Source organism: Taudactylus pleione, unplaced genomic scaffold (assembly GCF_031769625.1).
Source record: "Taudactylus pleione unplaced genomic scaffold, aTauple2 ptg000634l, whole genome shotgun sequence".
Lineage (NCBI taxonomy): Eukaryota > Metazoa > Chordata > Amphibia > Anura > Myobatrachidae > Taudactylus > Taudactylus pleione.
The window spans coordinates 930296-950420 of NW_028285036.1; the positions used below are offsets into that span (position 1 = coordinate 930296).

Genomic DNA, 20125 nt, shown 5'->3' on the forward strand with positions numbered 1-20125 from the left:
GGCAGGTGTTTTCTAGAATAGATTATTAGCGGCAGGTGTATTCTAGAATAGATTATTAGCGGCAGGTGTATTATAGGATAGATTATTAGCGGCAGGTGTTTTCTAGAATAGATTATTAGCGGCAGGTGTATTCTAGAATAGATTATTAGCGGCAGGTGTAATCTAGGATAGATTATTAGCGGCAGGTGTTTTCTAGAATAGATTATTAGCGGCAGGTGTATTCTAGAATAGGTTATTAGCGGCAGGTGTTTTCTAGAATAGATTAATAGCGGCAGATGTTTTCTAGAATAGATTAATAGCGGCAGGTGTATTCTAGAATAGATTAATAGCGGCAGGTGTATTCTAGAATAGATTAATAGCGGCAGGTGTATTCTAGAGTAGATTATTAGCGGCAGGTGTATTCTAGAATAGATTATTAGCGGCCGGTGTATTCTAGAATAGATTATTAGCGGCAGGTGTTTTCTAGAAGAGATTATTAGCGGCAGGTGTATTCTAGAATAGATTATTAGCGGCAGGTGTATTCTAGAATAGATTATTAGCGGCAGGTGTATTCTAGAATAGATTATTAGCGGCAGGTGTATTCTAGAATAGGTTATTAGCGGCCGGTGTATTCTAGAATAGATTATTAGCGGCAGGTGTATTCTAGAATAGATTATTAGCGGCAGGTGTATTCTAGAATAGATTAATAGCGGCAGGTGTATTCTAGAATAGATTATTAGCAGCAGGTGTATTCTAGAATAGGCTATTAGCGGCAGGTGTATTCTAGAATAGATTATTAGCGGCAGGTGTATTCTAGAACAGATTATTAGCGGCAGGTGTATTCTAGAATAGATTATTAGCGGCAGGTGTATTATAGGATAGATTATTAGCGGCAGGTGTTTTCTAGAATAGATTATTAGCGGCAGGTGTATTATAGGATAGATTATTAGCGGCAGGTGTTTTCTAGAATAGATTATTAGCGGCAGGTGTATTATAGGATAGATTATTAGCGGCAGGTGTTTTCTAGAATAGATTATTAGCGGCAGGTGTATTCTAGAATAGATTATTAGCGGCAGGTGTATTATAGGATAGATTATTAGCGGCAGGTGTTTTCTAGAATAGATTATTAGCGGCAGGTGTATTCTAGGATAGATTATTAGCGGCAGGTGTAATCTAGGATAGATTATTAGCGGCAGGTGTTTTCTAGAATAGATTATTAGCGGCAGGTGTATTCTAGAATAGGTTATTAGCGGCAGGTGTATTCTAGAGTAGATTATTAGCGGCAGGTGTATTCTAGAATAGATTATTAGCGGCAGGTGTATTCTAGAATAGATTATTAGCGGCAGGTGTATTCTATAATAGATTATTAGCAGCAGGTGTTTTCTAGAATAGGCTATTAGCGGCAGGTGTTTTCTAGAATAGATTAATAGTGGCAGGTGTATTCTAGAATAGATTAATAGCGGCAGGTGTATTCTAGAATAGATTAATAGCGGCAGGTGTATTCTAGAGTAGATTATTAGCGGCAGGTGTATTCTAGAATAGATTATTAGCGGCCGGTGTATTCTAGAATAGATTATTAGCGGCAGGTGTTTTCTAGAAGAGATTATTAGCGGCAGGTGTTTTCTAGAATAGATTATTAGCGGCAGGTGTTTTCTAGAATAGATTATTAGCGGCCGGTGTATTCTAGAATAGATTATTAGCGGCAGGTGTTTTCTAGAATAGATTGTTAGCGGCAGGTGTATTCTAGAATAGATTATTAGCGGCAGGTGTATTCTAGAATAGATTATTAGCGGCAGGTGTATTCTAGAATAGGTTATTAGCGGCAGGTGTATTCTAGAATAGATTATTAGCGGCAGGTGTATTCTAGAATAGATTATTAGCGGCAGGTGTATTCTAGAATAGATTATTAGCGGCAGGTGTATTCTAGAATAGATTATTAGCGGCAGGTGTATTCTAGAATAGGCTATTAGCGGCAGGTGTATTCTAGAATAGATTAATAGCGACAGGTGCACAGTTGCAGAATTTAAAAAAAATTACTTTAGGGACATAAAAATATGCTAGTACCCATTTTCATGTACCCCAAATTTGATGGGACCACTTAAAAAAAGAAAAAAATAACCTAAGTGCTCTTCTTCAATGTCGGGAAAAAAGCACCTGCCGCAGCTGTTTAAATCCCCGACTTTCATTTGCAGGCTAAAACGGGGGTACCCATAGTGATCCCCCATGTTTTTACAGCTTTAGGGGGGTCCTACAATTTTTTTCAGGTTAATTTCGTTTTTTATCGCAAATCCCACTTCGCCGGGTCCCGTTTACGTACATTTTATATTCAATACGGGGATAAAGCGGGCGCGCGCCCGATACTTTATCTCAGGAAAATCTCCGATGTGGAGCGAAAAGTTCAGCACGGACTTTTCGCTCCCATATTGAATACCCCTCATAGTCTATGTAAGCACTAGTGATCTATGAGACAGGATAAAGGGAATTGCACTTTACTCCTGTGTAATACTGGTGTTACATCGCCCTCTGGTGGTACAGCTAGGTGACCACAAGTTTTAACTCCTTTGCTGCTGAAAACAAAAGATGAAGCTCTGATTAAATAAATAAAAGATGTCCAGAGCAGAAACAGGTTAAATAAAGATATGTACTATACTTACAGAAATACACAGGATATTGTATTTAGGAAACAAATATGATATTTGATAGAAACCTCAATGCTGACTGCAGTCAGGAATAATTAGTAGCTAGCGCTATACATGTAAAGGACCTGTGGACATACTGGGGAATACTGGCACTGGCGGCACAGGTTTCCTGGTCACCACCTGCTGTACCGCCTGGAAGGTGTCCCCTAGTGGAAGTGGGCAGAGGTGATACCAGCAGCGGTACCTCCTCTGCCCACCTAAGCTGGTTACACACTGACCGAAATATTGGCCGATCAATAGATCGGCCAATATATCTGGTGCCCGTCGGCCAGTGTGTACCCGGGATATGTCTGTGAACGACATATCGCGATGGTTATGCTGCACAGCCGATGGCAGATAAATCTGTTCATCGGCCGGTGTGTATGGGCGGTCTGCCACATGCAGCAGAGGCCGCGGGGAGGTGGGGACGGGACACGCCCCTCCGACAGGAACTTTAATATCATTGAATATCCCAATAGGCAGCGGGGGTACAGAGGGGGAGGAGCTAAACATGACAATTGCCCGGGCATACACTGAAGACGCTGACATGACAGTTTGTACACAGACCCGGTGACGTCAGTGAGATTCTTACTCCTAGGTATAGTGCAGTGTCCATGGAACAAGCACAGGATCCTGGTGATCGGCTGCGTTACCCAGCCGAGTGCTCGGACCTGTGCCGTCACCAGTCTCTTACAGTCTGATCACTGCTCTCACCTTCCTCTTGGAAGCAAACTTCAGCTGAACGTTGTGGCGCCTCTGCCCCAGCCTCTCCTCCCTTTTCTTCCTTCGTAGCTGATCCTCCTAATCAGGAAAAGGAGAATTACAGGGAACACACGGGTTATATAACATCAGCCATTTTTATACTAGTTTCCTATAAATCTTCAGCAGGTTGTCCGGCACAGAAGACCAATAATCGGTGATATCTGCGGCCATGGGTGGTGCTTTTATTCCTCCTACTACATCAGCACATAATAATATGTCAGCTGCAGTGATGTTCATCTAGGGGCAAAATATCATTAAACATATAAGAATTCATGATTGGGTTATAGTCAATCAATACTATTAGAATAAAACACCTCTCAGATATTAGCCAAGGTACAGCAGTGTCCCTGCCCCTGTGCCAGCACTAGCGTGTTCTATACACCAAGGTACAGCAGTGTCCCTGCCCTGCTCCAGCACTAGCGTGTTCTATACCCCACGCTACAGCAGTGTCCCTGCCCTGCTCCAGCACTAGCGTGTTCTATACACCAAGGTACAGCAGTGTCTCTGCCCTGCTCCAGCACTAGCGTGTTCTATACACCAAGGTACAGCAGTGTCCCTGCCTTGCTCCAGCACTAGCGTGTTCTATACCAAGGTACAGCAGTGTCCCTACCCTGCTCCAGCACTAGCGTGTTCTATACACCAAGGTACAGCAGTGTCTCTGCCCTGCTCCAGCACTAATGCCCCCTCTATACCCCACGCTACAGCAGTGTTCCTGCCCTGCTCCAGCACTAGCGTGTTCTATACACCAAGGTACAGCAGTGTCTCTGCCCTGCTCCAGCACTAGCGTGTTCTATACACCAAGGTACAGCAGTGTCCCTGCCCTGCTCCAGCACTAGCGTGTTCTATACCAAGGTACAGCAGTGTCCCTGCCCTGCTCCAGCACTAGCGTGTTCTATACACCAAGGTACAGCAGTGTCCCTGCCCTGCTCCAGCACTAGCGTGTTCTCTACACCAAGGTACAGCAGTGTCCCTGCCCTGCTCCAGCACTAGCGTGTTCTATACACCAAGGTACAGCAGTGTCCCTGCCCTGCTCCAGCACTAGCGTGTTCTCTACACCAAGGTACAGCAGTGTCCCTGCCCTGCTCCAGCACTAGCGTGTTCTATACCAAGGTACAGCAGTGTCCCTGCCCTGCTCCAGCACTAGCGTGTTCTATACACCAAGGTACAGCAGTGTCCCTGCCCTGCTCCAGCACTAGCGTGTTCTATACACCAAGGTACAGCAGTGTCCCTGCCCTGCTCCAGCACTAGCGTGTTCTATACACCAAGGTACAGCAGTGTCCCTGCCCTGCTCCAGCACTAGCGTGTTCTATACACCAAGGTACAGCAGTGTCCCTGCCCTGCTCCAGCACTAGCGTGTTCTATACACCAAGGTACAGCAGTGTCTCTCCCCTGCTCCAGCACTAGCGCCCTCTATACCCCAAGGTACAGCAGTGTCCCTGCCCTGCTCCAGCACTAATGCCCCCTCTATACCCCAAGGTATATGCTGCCTAGTCCCGATGTGTAGGGAAAGGGGCTTTGGTTCAAATCAGCCAACAGAGATGCGTCAATGAGCCAACAGAAAATAGAATAAAACATACATTGTACTAAATAAAAAGCATTAAAAAAAAAAAAAAAATTCCACAAGATATTAGAACCACAATGTATACACTAAGAAAATCCTGAGAGCTCATCAATCAGAGGGAAGTTTCCCTAAATCAGCTTGTACTGCCTCAGGATGTAGTGGAGAGAGAAAAGCCCATCCGTGAATGAGCCAATTAATAGACCGTACAAGGGGTGCATTACTGCCGTTTGGGAAATAGGCAAAGCTCACCTGTATTTGTAGCAGAACAAAGTGTGTGAGAGGCCACTACTCATCTGTGAGCTTATACCAGTGGATAACAATGTTCCCCTATACACTGCCAGGTGTAATTCTGCACAAATCAGTGGCTTTTCCATAAACGAATGTATTTCAGCTATATAGTAAATAGTAAAGCAGTATCTACATGTAATAAACGTATCAATGCTGAAATATGGCACCTAGAATGATATAAGATGTAACAAGCGGCCGCTTACACTTATAAGCTGCAGAGTTGTGTTTGTGAGACGGTCCCAGGAAATAGAGCGCGGGGCTCCGGGTATGCAATGTGTCATTCCGTAATAAGTGTATGTAATTAATGTTTCTCCAACCGTGGGCGGATGGTACATGCTGCAATATGTAACTCCCCTGCACTCAGATCACAGGCCACAGAGGACTAGAAGCTCATGAGAGGTCCATTAACTTGTTTCGAGTATGATGGCAGACCTTCGAACGCGTTTCTCCGGCTTAAACACGTTTCATCAGAGAAACGACTGTGTGCGTACAACGCGTAACCAGCAGTTTCATCAACATGTCCTGGCTACGCTTAGAATACGTGCAAACGCCCAGGTGACGCACTGTCAGACCTCGAGAGGAGATGCGACAGAATTGCGCGTGACTCTGAACCACCTGCAGATGCGCGGAGAGCGTTCAGTGTGCAGAAAAACGCTAAATCCATCCGCAAATAAGACTTTCGCTCTATGCATCAGTCTCTATGTTCTTACATTTTCGTATAATGTACCTCAAATATAATTTAAAGGTTATACGAGTATTCTTATATTTGAATCCATGTTTCCCAGGTATGCTCCATTCCATCTACATGAGTAATACAGTGGGTGCTTCAGCTTCCATGGTAATGACTTCAAGCCTCACTAGTTACAGCCCCCTTTTGTACTATCACAGCAGGTTAATCGGTTGCGACCACCTATCCGTGTGACACTAGCTTCATTCAAGGCTTAAAAGTTTCTCCTGGTACACGGGGAAAAACCTGGCCAGGCAGTGATCAGCGTAATACAGACCATGGAGGCAGTAGGGTAGATGCTGGTATGATCACAAGTACTGGTGTGAAACGTTTATGAAAAGTTCACTGTAAGCTGCCCCCCAACGTCCATCATGCTATCGTTTCCAGTAATGGTGACACTAGGCCAGGAATTAACCTGACATGACAATATGCGCTATCACATCCGGCAGACATTTCTCTGGTCTGGTATTCTTCACATAGTATACTTCAATGAATGAATAAAGATCCAACTGGTCAATAATGAAGTGGGATACACTGTCGGGCAAGGCCTCCATGATGTATAGTGTCGGGCAAGGCCCCTATGGGGATGTAGTTAACTTACCAGCCTCCAGAATGCCGGCTGCAAGAACCCCGACGCGGAAAGACCGACTTGGGATTATTAAAAGGCGTCTAAATCCTGACGCCGATATCCCGACAACAGACATGCCGAACGAAGGTAAGCGGGGTATGTTAGGTGTTAGCCGCGGGGGGTTTAGGGACCTCCGGAGGAGATTAGAGTTAGTCAGCCCCCGGGGAGGGTTAGTGTTGGGCTAGGGAAAGGGGGGGTTAGGGTTAGGCATCACCGGGGAGGAGGTGAGGCACCACTAAGGGAGTGTTATGTTTAGGGTGCGGGAAGGGGGGTTAGGGATAGGCACCACCGGGGAGGAGGTTAGGCACCACTAAGGGAGGGTTATGGTTAGGGCAGGACAGGGGAGGGTTAGGGTACTTACAAGGCCCAGTCGGGATGTAGAGTATTCGAGCTTCTGGCGTCTGTATTTTATCCGGCTGCTAATCAGCCCCCGGCATTACCTACCGATTCCGCCTCCGTGATGTATAGTGTTACGTATACACAAACACTTAGTAGAACATTCCGTCACCTTGAACAGTTTTAGAGGCCGCAGTGTCGCTCCCGATACGATGAAAAAGCTTTTTGCTTATTGCTCTACTTTACAGCGTGCAGTTTATGAGCTACAGAAAAGCACTTTCCTGGCCGAAGGGAGACAGAGCCTAGTAATGAGAATGATAAAGAGCCAGTGTATTATACAGAAACTGGCAGCGGGATGCATTATTACACACCAGCATCAGGGGCTAGGAGCAAATCATTATAGAGAGACCCCTCTGGCCAAGAGTGAAAATAATATAATAAAAGAAGAGTTTCCGGAGGTGGAGGAAAGCGGCAGATCGTCCAGCAAACTTTTCATTCAGTTACTGTTGTGTTAGGCCGTGGCACGTCATTGTGTCACACGTATAAGCTATAGGAAGACACAGCTAGGACTAGATTTTAGCAGTAATGTCTTCAATTGTGTCATTGTGTGTACAGTACAGTAAATAAATATTCAATAGGTGCTGATTAATTATCTGGCTATTATGGTTCTCTAACTGCAGAGGGTCCATCGGCGGCCGGATCCGGGACCGTTATGTAGCGTAAAGGGGCTGTAACCTCATGGGTGTACTTTTATCTTAGTAGTATTGTGGGAGGGCTGCCAGTGTACACATCCTGTATGTGCAGATCATAGCACGTGTATAGGAAGCAGTCACTGACTTGCAGTGCAGGCTGCATGATATAAGTCATCTGTACAGGTTACCCTATAAGTAGGTGCCTGAGGGGTGAACACGAGAGGAAATGGGGTCCTCACCTTTATCTTGTTCCTCACGTCCATTTCCTCCTTCTTGGACAAGAATTGTGTGATCCAGTCGGGATCTGCCGAGGGTGCGGCCGCGCTGGCGGAGGAGTGGTCCGTCTCTTGGCCCCCGTCATTTTCCGTCTCTACCGCAGACAGCGCACGTGCCTCTTCCTGGCGCCTCTTCTCTTCAAAGTCCCGCAGCCAGGCCAGGGAGCCGCAAATCAGACTCAGAGACTTACCCTGGGGTAAGGGGAAACACTCATATAACAAAGTAACTGTGCGCCATTAAGACCCCCACATTCCTTCTCCCCTCCAATCTATTGTAAGGCATTTCCCACACCGGCCAGGTGCTAAAGGTGAACTTTGTGTGTAATATAAATCAGGAAAATGGCCTCCCGGGTGGCAATCCCAGACCTCCCGATCGTGGAATCGGTATGATTTACTGCCGGACACATGCCCGGCAGTTGGAATCCCAACAGCGGCATCCCGGCAAAGGAGGAAATCCTGATCGTCCAAGGTAAGTATTGTCTAACTTAATTCTACCCCCTAACCCTCCCTTAGGGGTGCCTAACCCTAACCTTCCCCCCCAGTGCCTAACCCTAATCCCCCCTTCCCCGCCGCCTAAACCTGTCCCCCAGGGGGGGTGCCTAACGCTAAGTCCCCCCTGGGGGTGCCCAACGCTAACCCCCCCTTCCCTTAGCCTAAACCTAACCTCCTGGGGGGGTGCATAACCCTAAGTCCCCCCCCAGGAACCCTAAACCTAACCCTCCCCCCCCCCCCGGGCGGCGTCCCTTCGATCGGGATGCCGGCTGCCGGTCTCCCGCCATCGGTAAAATGACAGGCGTCTAGATTTAGATGCCTGTCATTTAACCCTTGCCGTGATTAAGCAGTTGGGAAGCCGGCTGTCGGGATTAGGTCCACCGGCTTCCCGACTGCATACCCCGAGCACAACCATGTTAACAGAGATATTAACCCAACGGGCAGCTATTAAGCATCATTGACGATGAGTCTCAGTTACATAGCAATATTTGACTACCTGACCTACTAAACCTTCCCTCCCTCCCTGATCAATACTGAACCAGGGACTGGGCAGGGAACACCGCTATACTTATATTCCAGGACGGATGGTGTAATGCTTAGCATTACTGCCCCACAGCGCTGAGGTCGGGGGTTCGGTTTCCATCACAGCCTTAACTGTGTGGAATTTGTATATTGTCTCCATGCTTGCGTGGGTTTCCTCTCACAATCCAAACATATACTGATAAGTTAATTGGCACCTGCCAGAATATTAACCAGCATGTGTACATGTGGTAGGGAACGGTATACGCTTATGAAGATGGCGAACGGAATGCCGACCGCCGGCTTCCAGACTACTTAATCTCGGCGAGGGTTAAATGACAGGCATCTAAATCTAGACGCCTGTCATTTTACTGACGCCGGGAGACCGGCGCCCGGCATCCCGATCGAAGGGATGCCGGGCGCCGAGCGCGGACAGCCGCGGGGGGGGGGGGGAGGGTTAGGTTTAGGGCTCCCGGCGGGGACTTAGGTTAGGCACCCCCCCCCCGGGAGGTTAGGTTTAGGCTAAGGGAAGGGGGGGTTAGCGTTAGGCACCCTCCCCCCCCCCCCGGGGGACTTAGGTTTAGGCGGCGGGGAAGGGGGGGGTTAGGTTTAGGCACTTAGAGGGGGGACTTAGGGTTAGGCACAGGGGGGAGGTTAGGGTTAGGCACCCTAAAGGAGGGTTAGGGGGTAAAATTAGGTTAGTTTATACTTACCTGGGGACGATCGGGATTTCCTCCTCTGTCGGGCTGCCGCTGCCAGGATTTGGCGGTGAATCATACCGATTCCGTAGGGAACAGAGTGTAAGCTCCACTGGGGCAGGGACTGATGTGAATGGGCAAATACTCTCTGTAAAGCGCTGCGGAATATGTGTGCGCTATATACATAACTGGTAAAAGTGATAATGATAATAATGTTGTTACCCCCTTACTGGATGTGAATTGCGTCACTGTTGCGCAGTATAAAACGTTTTCCAAATTAGGAGTTTTAAACGTTCCTTAAAGGGGTTTCTGTATTCAGACTGTAATCTGCTGGCTTGTACACGTCATCCTGACACTTTTACTGTGCAGGTTTAGGTTCTACTCTGGCTTTCTTCCTCAGCCAAGTCTTTATACGAGCAAAGTGGTTTATCGTCATTGTCCAGAGACAGACAGACAGACATGTTCTCCGGTTCCGCAGAGATGTTTTAACCCAGGGAAGCCAATATAAAAAACTAATAGGCCCGACAATTAAAAGATGGTCAAAAAAGCAGAAACAAGAATGGAGCTAAACAGGAAATAACTGTGCTTAGTAAAAGTTGCAGGAACGGTGCGTACAAGCCAATACATTACAGCTGAGCTTAAACCCTCTGTAAAATGAATCAGTGCAGCACGACTGGCGAAATGGTTAGCATTACTGCCTCACAACACTGAGGTCTTGGGTTCGATTCCCACCAAGACCAGATCTGTGTGGAGTTTGTATGTGTCTGTGTGGGTTTCCTCCCACAGTCCATACACATAATTCAAAGTTAATTGGATTCTGGCAAAAAAAAAGTTTTAAAAAACGAGCCCTTTAATCGCACATAAAAAAAAACAAACGGATGAAAGCGAATGCCTGTTGCCGGTGGTGACACAACACTGACGTTCTCTGGGCCTGATTCAGCAAGGAACGCAGTTGCTAATATGCACGCAATCGGCCAATTGTTGCGTTCTGCGCATGCATCGCAGTACGCAAATTATCCACTGCGATGGAGACTGTGGTCGCAGTAACTACGCAGAACCATTGCAGAGTGATTGACAGGAAACACCGTTAGTGGGTGGTGACGGGGGGGGTCGGGGAAACGCAGGCGTGCCAGTGCGTCTGAACGCGTGCATAAATCAGCCACTGAGATACCATACGCAGCCAGAGGTGTCATAGCGTGCGTGGACGTTAGCAATCTCTGAGTAAGGTCAGGGCTTGTGCAAGTGTGCGTGGGGCTGCGATGGTACTTGATTGTATCGATGGTTTCGCAGTCTTGCTAAATATTACGGATGTGTGTAAGGTAAAGTGGGCGTCCTTATGTAGTGCAGTGGCGGCATTACGATCTGCGTGCATAATTGCTATTGCATTCGCAGTTGCGTTGCGTAGTGATTCAGGTCCTCTGTCAGTCGGATGTATTGCAGCAATGTTGGGCTGGATTGACTTGAAACTTGTGACATTGCCACAGGGGAGATGTATTATCTGGCGTTATATGTGCGCGGATACTGCTTCTCCCCCATGTAATAATGTGGAGATGAGTTTGAAATGACCGTGGCGCCATGCCCACCTGTCATTTTTGGCGCTCCTATCTAATCTACAAGATAGTGCGCCAATGTGTAAGCTAATGTATGAACAGTCAGTGGCACTGACCGTACCGACAGCTGCGGCTGTCATTGCCGCATGCCCAGCACAGCCGCCCGCTGCTGCTGGTCTCTGGGTTGTGAACGGGAGATGCGACACTTGCGAGATCTCACACATGCCCAACTGGAGCCAACTGGGAGGTGAGACAGCGCTACGGCACTAGGCTGACGCGTGGTGGGTTCTGGCAGGGATCACCGGCGGAGGGCAGATGAGATGTTAACACATCTCGTCAATACGGCTTCGCCTCGGTAAAGAGTAGAAGCAGGAAGAGCTATAACGGCACGATCTTTGCCACTATAATACATCTATCCTTGCGCTCCCAGTATCGTGTGCTTAACCGTAAGACAAGGTTTGATTATGTGTTTTGTGCACTTTGACGTTTTTTTCTGGGTGGCATACACTACTGATACAAGCTCAGATACCCAGGAACGAGCGCCAATACTCCGGTACAGCACTATTTACATAAATCCAAGTACGTGACCTGTTTCTATACCACAACTTTTTTTTTCTGGTGTCCAGGTCTTAAATACTTTGTTGATAGAAAATATACAGCAGAAAAAAATTCACTACAGTATAGCATTCCGTCTGGAAGTTTTTGAAAACTCTGCATGATGCACGAGACTCTCTGAGAGTGAGGGTCTGTGTACTATGCAGGGGTCCCTGTAATGCAGCGTTACATAGACTATTCTGCAGCATCAGCAAGTGGTTGCATTAGGATTAGATACTGAGCTACAGATGAAGACATTAACCATAGTGTAAATAAACAGGATTACAGATAACGCGCCATAGTTTCAATCCTCACCGTTCCTGTAGGACTCTCAAAAATGCCAATCTTCCCAGCCTCCAGCACCCGATACAGTTCCCTCATAAACTGCTCCTGGATGGGGTACGGCTGGAAGGGGAACGGGAAGGTTATGTCCATTTCTTGAAGAAAGATCACAAAAGATACATTATTATTATCATTATAAGTCAGCACCTCAAATCTGACAAGGACTAAATACAGCATTGTTATATAATACAATAAAGTGGTAATATTCAACTCTAATGCAGATTGTTACATCTCCCTCCATTTAATTATGGCACCAGTACAGAACTATGCAAATCTTTTTACACATTGCCGGTAGTGTACCAGGGGTGAAACCAACGACTACATGCGCCAATTCCCCTTTGGTGATGAGGTAGAGAGGTGCAGAGAGTACCAGTATTACTCACGCTCGCGGTACCAGTATTCCTCACGCTCCCACGCTTGCGGTACCAGTATTACTCACACACCCCCACTCTTGCGGTACCAGTATTACTCACGCCCCCACGCTTGCGGTACCAGTATTACTCACGCCCCCTCGCTTGCGGAACCAGTATTACTCACGCCGCCCCACGCTTGCGGTACCCGTATTACTCACACACGCCCACGCTTGCGGTACCAGTATTACTCACGCCCCCCCCACGCTTACGGTACCAGTATTACTCACTCCCCCACGCTTGCAGTACCAGTATTACCCACACCCCGACGCTTGCAGGACCAGTATTAGTCGCACCCCCACGCTTGCGGGACCAGTATTAGTCGCGCCCCCACGCTTGCGGTATCAGTATTACTCGCTCTCCCACGCTTGCGGTACCAATATTACTCAAGCCTCCACGCTTGCGGTACCAGTATTACTCACGGCCCCTCGCTTGCGGTACCAGTATTACTCACACCCCAACGCTTGCGGTACCAATATTACTCACGCCCCCACACTTGCGGTACCAGTATTACTCACGCTCCCACACTTGCGGTACCAGTATTACTCACACCCCCACGCTTGCGGTACCAGTACTACTCACGCCCCACGCTTGCGGTACCAGTATAACTCACGCCCCCACGCTTGCGGTAGCAGTATTACTCACTACCCCACGCTTGTGGTACCAGTATTACTCACGCCCCCACGCTTGCGGTACCAGTATTATTCAAGCCCCCACGCTTACGGTACCAGTATTACTCACTCCCCCACGCTTGCGGTACCAGTATTACTCATACTCATGCCCCCACGCTTGCGATACCAGTATTACTCATGCCCCCACACTTGCGGTACGAGTATTACTCACTCCCCCACGCTTGCGGTACCAGTATTACTCATGCCCCCCCACGCTTGTGGTACCAGTATTACTCATGCCCCCCCACGCTTGCGGTACCAGTATTACTCACGCCCCCACGCTTGCCGTACCAGTATTACTCACGCCCCCACGCTTGCCGTACCAATATTACTCACGCCCCCACACTTGCGGTACCAGTATTACTCACGCTCCCACACTTGCGGTACCAGTATTACTCACACCCCCACGCTTGCGGTACCAGTACTACTCACGCCCCACGCTTGCGGTACCAGTATAACTCACGCCCCCACGCTTGCGGTAGCAGTATTACTCACTACCCCACGCTTGTGGTACCAGTATTACTCACGCCCCCACGCTTGCGGTACCAGTATTATTCAAGCCCCCACGCTTACGGTACCAGTATTACTCACTCCCCCACGCTTGCGGTACCAGTATTACTCATACTCATGCCCCCACGCTTGCGATACCAGTATTACTCATGCCCCCACGCTTGCGGTACCAGTATTACTCACTCCCCCACGCTTGCGGTACCAGTATTACTCACGCCCCCCCACGCTTGCGGTACCAGTATTACTCACACCCCCACGCTTGCGGTACCAGTATTACTCACGCCCCCACGCTTGCCGTACCAGTACTACTCACGCCCCCACGCTTGCCGTACCAGTATTACTCACGCCCCCACGCTTGCGGTACCAGTATTACTCACTCCCCCACGCTTGCGGTACCAGTATTACTCATACTCATGCCCCCACGCTTGCGATACCAGTATTACTCATGCCCCCACACTTGCGGTACGAGTATTACTCACTCCCCCACGCTTGCGGTACCAGTATTACTCATGCCCCCCCACGCTTGTGGTACCAGTATTACTCATGCCCCCCCACGCTTGCGGTACCAGTATTACTCACGCTCCCACACTTGCGGTACCAGTATTACTCACACCCCCACGCTTGCGGTACCAGTACTACTCACGCCCCACGCTTGCGGTACCAGTATAACTCACGCCCCCACGCTTGCGGTAGCAGTATTACTCACTACCCCACGCTTGTGGTACCAGTATTACTCACGCCCCCACGCTTGCGGTACCAGTATTATTCAAGCCCCCACGCTTACGGTACCAGTATTACTCACTCCCCCACGCTTGCGGTACCAGTATTACTCATACTCATGCCCCCACGCTTGCGATACCAGTATTACTCATGCCCCCACACTTGCGGTACGAGTATTACTCACTCCCCCACGCTTGCGGTACCAGTATTACTCATGCCCCCCCACGCTTGTGGTACCAGTATTACTCATGCCCCCCCACGCTTGCGGTACCAGTATTACTCACGCCCCCACGCTTGCCGTACCAGTATTACTCACGCCCCCACGCTTGCCGTACCAATATTACTCACGCCCCCACACTTGCGGTACCAGTATTACTCACGCTCCCACACTTGCGGTACCAGTATAACTCACGCCCCCACGCTTGCGGTAGCAGTATTACTCACTACCCCACGCTTGTGGTACCAGTATTACTCACGCCCCCACGCTTGCGGTACCAGTATTATTCAAGCCCCCACGCTTACGGTACCAGTATTACTCACTCCCCCACGCTTGCGGTACCAGTATTACTCATACTCATGCCCCCACGCTTGCGATACCAGTATTACTCATGCCCCCACGCTTGCGGTACCAGTATTACTCACTCCCCCACGCTTGCGGTACCAGTATTACTCACGCCCCCCCACGCTTGCGGTACCAGTATTACTCACGCCCCCCCACGCTTGCGGTACCAGTATTACTCACGCCCCCACGCTTGCCGTACCAGTATTACTCACGCCCCCACGCTTGGCGTACCAGTATTACTCACGCCCCCACGCTTGCGGTACCAGTATTACTCACTCCCCCACGCTTGCGGTACCAGTATTACTCACTCCCCCCCACGCTTGCGGTACCAGTATTACTCACGCCCCCACACTTGCCGTACCAGTATTACTCATACTCACGCCCCCACGTTTGCCGTACCAGTATTACTCACGCCCCCACGTTTGCGGTACCAGTATTACTCATACTCACGCCCCCACGCTTGCGGAACCAGTATTACTCATGCCCCCCCACGCTTGTGGTACCAGTATTACTCATGCCCCCCCACGCTTGCGGTACCAATATTACTCATGCCCACACGCTTGCGGTACCAGTATTACTCACTCCCCCACGCTTGCGGTACCAGTATTACTCACGCCCCCCCACGCTTGCGGTACCAGTATTACTCACACCCCCACGCTTGCGGTACCAGTATTACTCACGCCCCCACGCTTGCCGTACCAGTATTACTCACGCCCCCACACTTGCCGTACCAGTATTACTCATACTCACGCCCCCACGTTTGCGGAACCAGTATTACTCACACCCCTTTGCTTGCCCCCTGAACATCCCTTCCAAAAAGTAGGCAAGCATGATTGTATTCTGAATTATTGAGTAATTCAGAATAGAACCATGCTTGCCTGCTTTTTGGAAGAAAGGTTCAGGGGGCAAGCGTGGGGGCATGACGATGAGACTTACGTCACCATGACCCTGTCCCAGCTGCGCAACGCTGCATTCTGCTACACTGCGCAAGGGCTGAGTCGGTGTGACGCGTTTCACTGTGAATTTCGTTATCAACGCCTCCCCTAAGGGAAGCGAGCGGGATTAGGGGTGGGGGGTTGGGATTAGGGGTGGGGGGGGGGTCTCACTCTCCCAGGCGAGTGCCCTGAAATTTGGGAATAGGCAAACAAGAGCTCAACCCAACAGTGCATAAATTGTGGCAAATTATACAATCATTACCGTACCAGTAACCCTGATATAAGCAGCTGCAGTGATTAAACAGGGTATTGGTTAGTTGTAATGTCCTAGTGGTCTCTATAAAGCTGAATAATTAATAATAGTCTGGGTTACTGGTGACCTCTGACCACATAGAGGGGCCTCATGATTAATAGCATGGTGTAATAAGCATCCAATCAGATGCTGGCTTTTATCTCCTAAAATGCATCGCTAGAATGGGCGTGGCTTTTCGGTAAATGGGGCGGAGCCTCTCTGCAACCCCATTTTGTGTAATTATAGGGGCGTGTCCAGCACTCAGGCTCTCCCTACACAGGTTGAACAGACGCCGTGCGCATGCGCACTTGTGCTCTTCCCACTTAACCCCCCCCCCCTCCCCACCGCGGGACACTGCGGACAATTGGGAGGTATGATATCACGGTGCTGCTCAGCCTCCTGTTACTATCTGTAGTACTAAAGTATCACTCGCTAGTACCCTGTCACTGTACGGCCCAGAATGCACCGCGGTGCTGTATTTGTATAGGATTATCATTACCTCGCACTGATGTGGCCGTTACTAGTACCCCGGATGCTCCAAGAAGCAAACACAATCTCCCGCGCTTTCGCCCTGGTTACTCCCCCAACCAATCGCCGCGGCCAGCTCCGGGCATCGTCAAGTGGGCGTCACTAGAGTCTAGCAGCCAATAGCTGTGCCGAATCAGAGGCCAGCGCCCAGTCTCCTTTGCGGCCAATGACGGTGTAGGAAGAACATGTGCTGACGTCATTGTTGCTAGGCCAGCGAAGGCAGAAGTCAGAAGAAGAACACATGTTCCCATTTTAGCAATGGCTGCCCTTACATTCCAGGGACAGTGCCAGCTTTCCACTCTTTGGGATATTTATACTAAACTAAGAGTATATGGAAGTGGAGATGTTGCCCATAGTAATCAATCAGATTCAAGCTAATTCAATTAGAAGCGAAAAGTCACTTTCCGCTATACTTTTTTGCCGATTATGTCATTTTCGCCGGTTTCAACTTATCCCCGTATGCAATTTCTCCGACTTTCCGCTGGTGCAAAAAGTTTGCGGATTGTAAACAGCGGAAAAGTTTCGCCTATGAATACCCGGCGGGAAAAAGTGCAGAATTGGGGTTTTGGGGTGCAAACTTTTGGCAACCATCCTAAACCCTTTGAACACCCCACTTGATGCTAACTGCGTCAAAAAACGCAAAAAGACCCACAAAGGAAAAAGTGGGGGTATAAAACCAAAAAAAATCGCCTTTGGGGGGGTCTGTAAGTATGGGGGAGGGGTATTTTTGGATTGCAGGTACTTGCCGAAGGTGCGTTTTAGTTCTTGACTTTAGCAACTTTAAAATATGCTTGCACCCATTTTCATGTACCTCAAATTTGATGGGACTCCTTATATTCCCCCCAAAAAAGTGGCTAAATGCTATTCTTCACCACTGGCACAAAGACGCTAAATACCTTCAGCAGGGCTAATCCGGGGTACCCATAGTAAACCCCCATCTCAGAGCATCTTTTGGGGGGTGTCAGGCTGATTTCCCCAAAAATGACAGCACTTTTCACCTGGTTGAGTTTCGCCGGGTCCCGTTTTTGCCGATTTCGAATTGAATATGGGGATAAGCGGGGACGCGCGTGATACTATTTTGCACCTGAAACCAGCGATGACTGCAAAGAGTCCGGCAACGGACTTTTCGCCTCTAACTGAATATATGTCTAACAGTCCAGGTTTTAAGGATAGCCATAGTTGAGCACAGGTGACTTAATTAGTATCATAGTTATTTTGACTTAACCATCTGTGCTTAAGCATGGATATCACTAAAACCAGGACTGTTAATGTGACCTGAGGACCGAGGTTGGGAATCACTGTTCTAGATGGTGTAGAATCTGATTGGTTGCTATGGGTAACATCTCCATTTCTAAAAACTCTAATTTTAGTAAATATACTCCTTTGTCCCTGGAATTAGCTGTTTTTCAATAATAGCTGACTAAACATAGTGCAAATCCTATTATTTTTTAATACCCAGTAACTCCGCTATCTAAGCCTCACTCTGTGAACCCTATATGTCAAAGGAAAGTCCACCTTCAGATTAATTTATGGCCCTTCCTGTAACTTTTCCAAACTAAGGGATCTATGTACTTAAGCCTTGGAGAGAGATAAAGTGGGTGGGGATAAAGTACCAACCAATCAGCTCCTGTTATGTCACAGGCTTGAAAAATGACAGGAGCTGATTGGTTAGTACTTTATCTCCATCCAAAGTTTATCTCTCTTCAAGGATTAGTACATAGGCCCCTAACATTTTTATCTTTCTGGTCTGTGTCTTTGCTTTTTGACCAGGTATTTGTATCATCAGGCAGTGAATGTTCATTAGTGCCGTTAGCTATGTCTCCTCTCTGCTTTGTATACAACAGACATTTTTGAAGCGCATTCCAGCAATATTTTTTGGAGGGGCCTATTTATCACATGCAAAGAGCACGATTGCAGCAACAAAGGGGGTAGCTTTGTGTTGGGCACTACAGGAAAGGGATTGCCGCCGCCAATAACCTTGCCAGCAGTAAGTTTTGCCTGCAAAGTCGTCTTCGTGCATTTTTATATCTCAGGATGACAATAATCAAACAAAACCATTACTTACTAGAATTAAATGATAGTTTAATGTTTTTGATTTTTTTTAATAAATAAAATGTTCTATTCGATCTTAATTTAACATTTATTTCCACATTAGTGGGCATTCGGTGCCAATGCATGAGCCGGTAGAGCTGCCAATGCATGCCAACAACTGCGCTGAGAGAGAGAGAGTGTGTGTGTGTGTGCGCGCATGCACCCTCTTGTCCTACAGTAATGCGGTTCCCTTCTCCATGTATACAATACATCCGTACATTATTACTGCACACTTGCTGTGTCGCAGTTAAGGAAGTCGCAGTATTCAGACTCCCTTAACTCTATCATTTATAAAGGGCACATATTTGTTGTTATTGGTGCAATGTGATAATTATCATTAGAAGTATATTGTTTTGTTTATCCCGATTAAAATGCCTTCTCTCCAAAATTCTCTGTGAGTGGGGCAAGGTCAGGACCACGTGCTGCGATGATCAAAATAAAAAGCTACTTGTATAATTCATCACAAACATAGATTAAATCTCAGCTTGGAACAAGATGGGGCTTATATAGGATGCACAGTCCATACATAGCACAAAATGATTTGGTTTTGCACTGGGGCACCTAGATGGTTCTGCCTTCAGCATATCGAGGCTCCACATCGGGTGGTGGCTCTTACGTTTCAACCTCTGGGGGCTATGTACTAAAGGGGAAAATGCTGTAAAACCCCCGATGCGATGCATTCCGGTGCTTCGTCCCGATGGGTAACGCCATCTTCAGGCGGTGTTACCCAATATAAGCCTATGGGCTTCTCTTCGGGAAAGCATGCGCAGAAGGCCACAGGCCACGGGGGGTGACGCCAGAGGATCTTCTGGGTGTTAAACCTGGAAGTTCCTCTTTCTGGAGCCATTGCAAAGGACAGCTCTTATCGGAAGAGCTGTCCTTTGCCATATTCTAGGTACGTACTACAGTATTCAACTGCGGTATGTACCCGTAGACAGACAGGATGTACCACATTGCGGATACGATGCTTCGTACATGCCACAGGATTTGAGGTCCAGGTTGGAGATGTAGGGGTCATAGTGCAGACATTTCCCTCATTACGGCCTATCCACCCCTTACCTTCTCCATGCTGCTGTTTGCGTTACCAGGCGACAGGGGCAAAAATGAAGCAATTCCCTGACAATTGCCTCATTAAGACCCCAGGCCGCCCGCTTCATCCAACGAAATTCGTGATTCTCCATGCTGGGAGATTAGGTGAGCATGGAAAGGCAGAAACATCTGGGTTGTTTTCCGAGATGAAGGCCAAGGCATCTGCACCGTGATTTGTAAATGTGTGCAACAAAAG

At 48.2% G+C, this 20125-nt stretch overlaps 1 protein-coding gene across 2 annotated transcripts in view; it reads right to left on the reverse strand.

Annotated features, from left to right (window-relative positions):
- DDX11 (DEAD/H-box helicase 11) overlaps window positions 1–16814 on the reverse strand; it is a 107430-nt gene extending 90616 nt beyond the window's left edge. For both annotated transcript variants that reach the window (XM_088454898.1, XM_088454900.1), the window contains exons 1-4: window positions 16721–16814; window positions 12095–12216; window positions 7891–8118; window positions 3372–3458 (exon numbers count right to left, since the gene is read on the reverse strand). In XM_088454898.1, the coding sequence (XP_088311024.1) occupies window positions 3372–3458; window positions 7891–8118; window positions 12095–12214 (435 nt within the window). In that variant the 5' untranslated portion in view covers window positions 12215–12216; window positions 16721–16814. The remainder of the gene's footprint in view (window positions 1–3371; window positions 3459–7890; window positions 8119–12094; window positions 12217–16720) is intronic.
- Between the last annotated feature and the right edge of the window lie 3311 nt (window positions 16815–20125).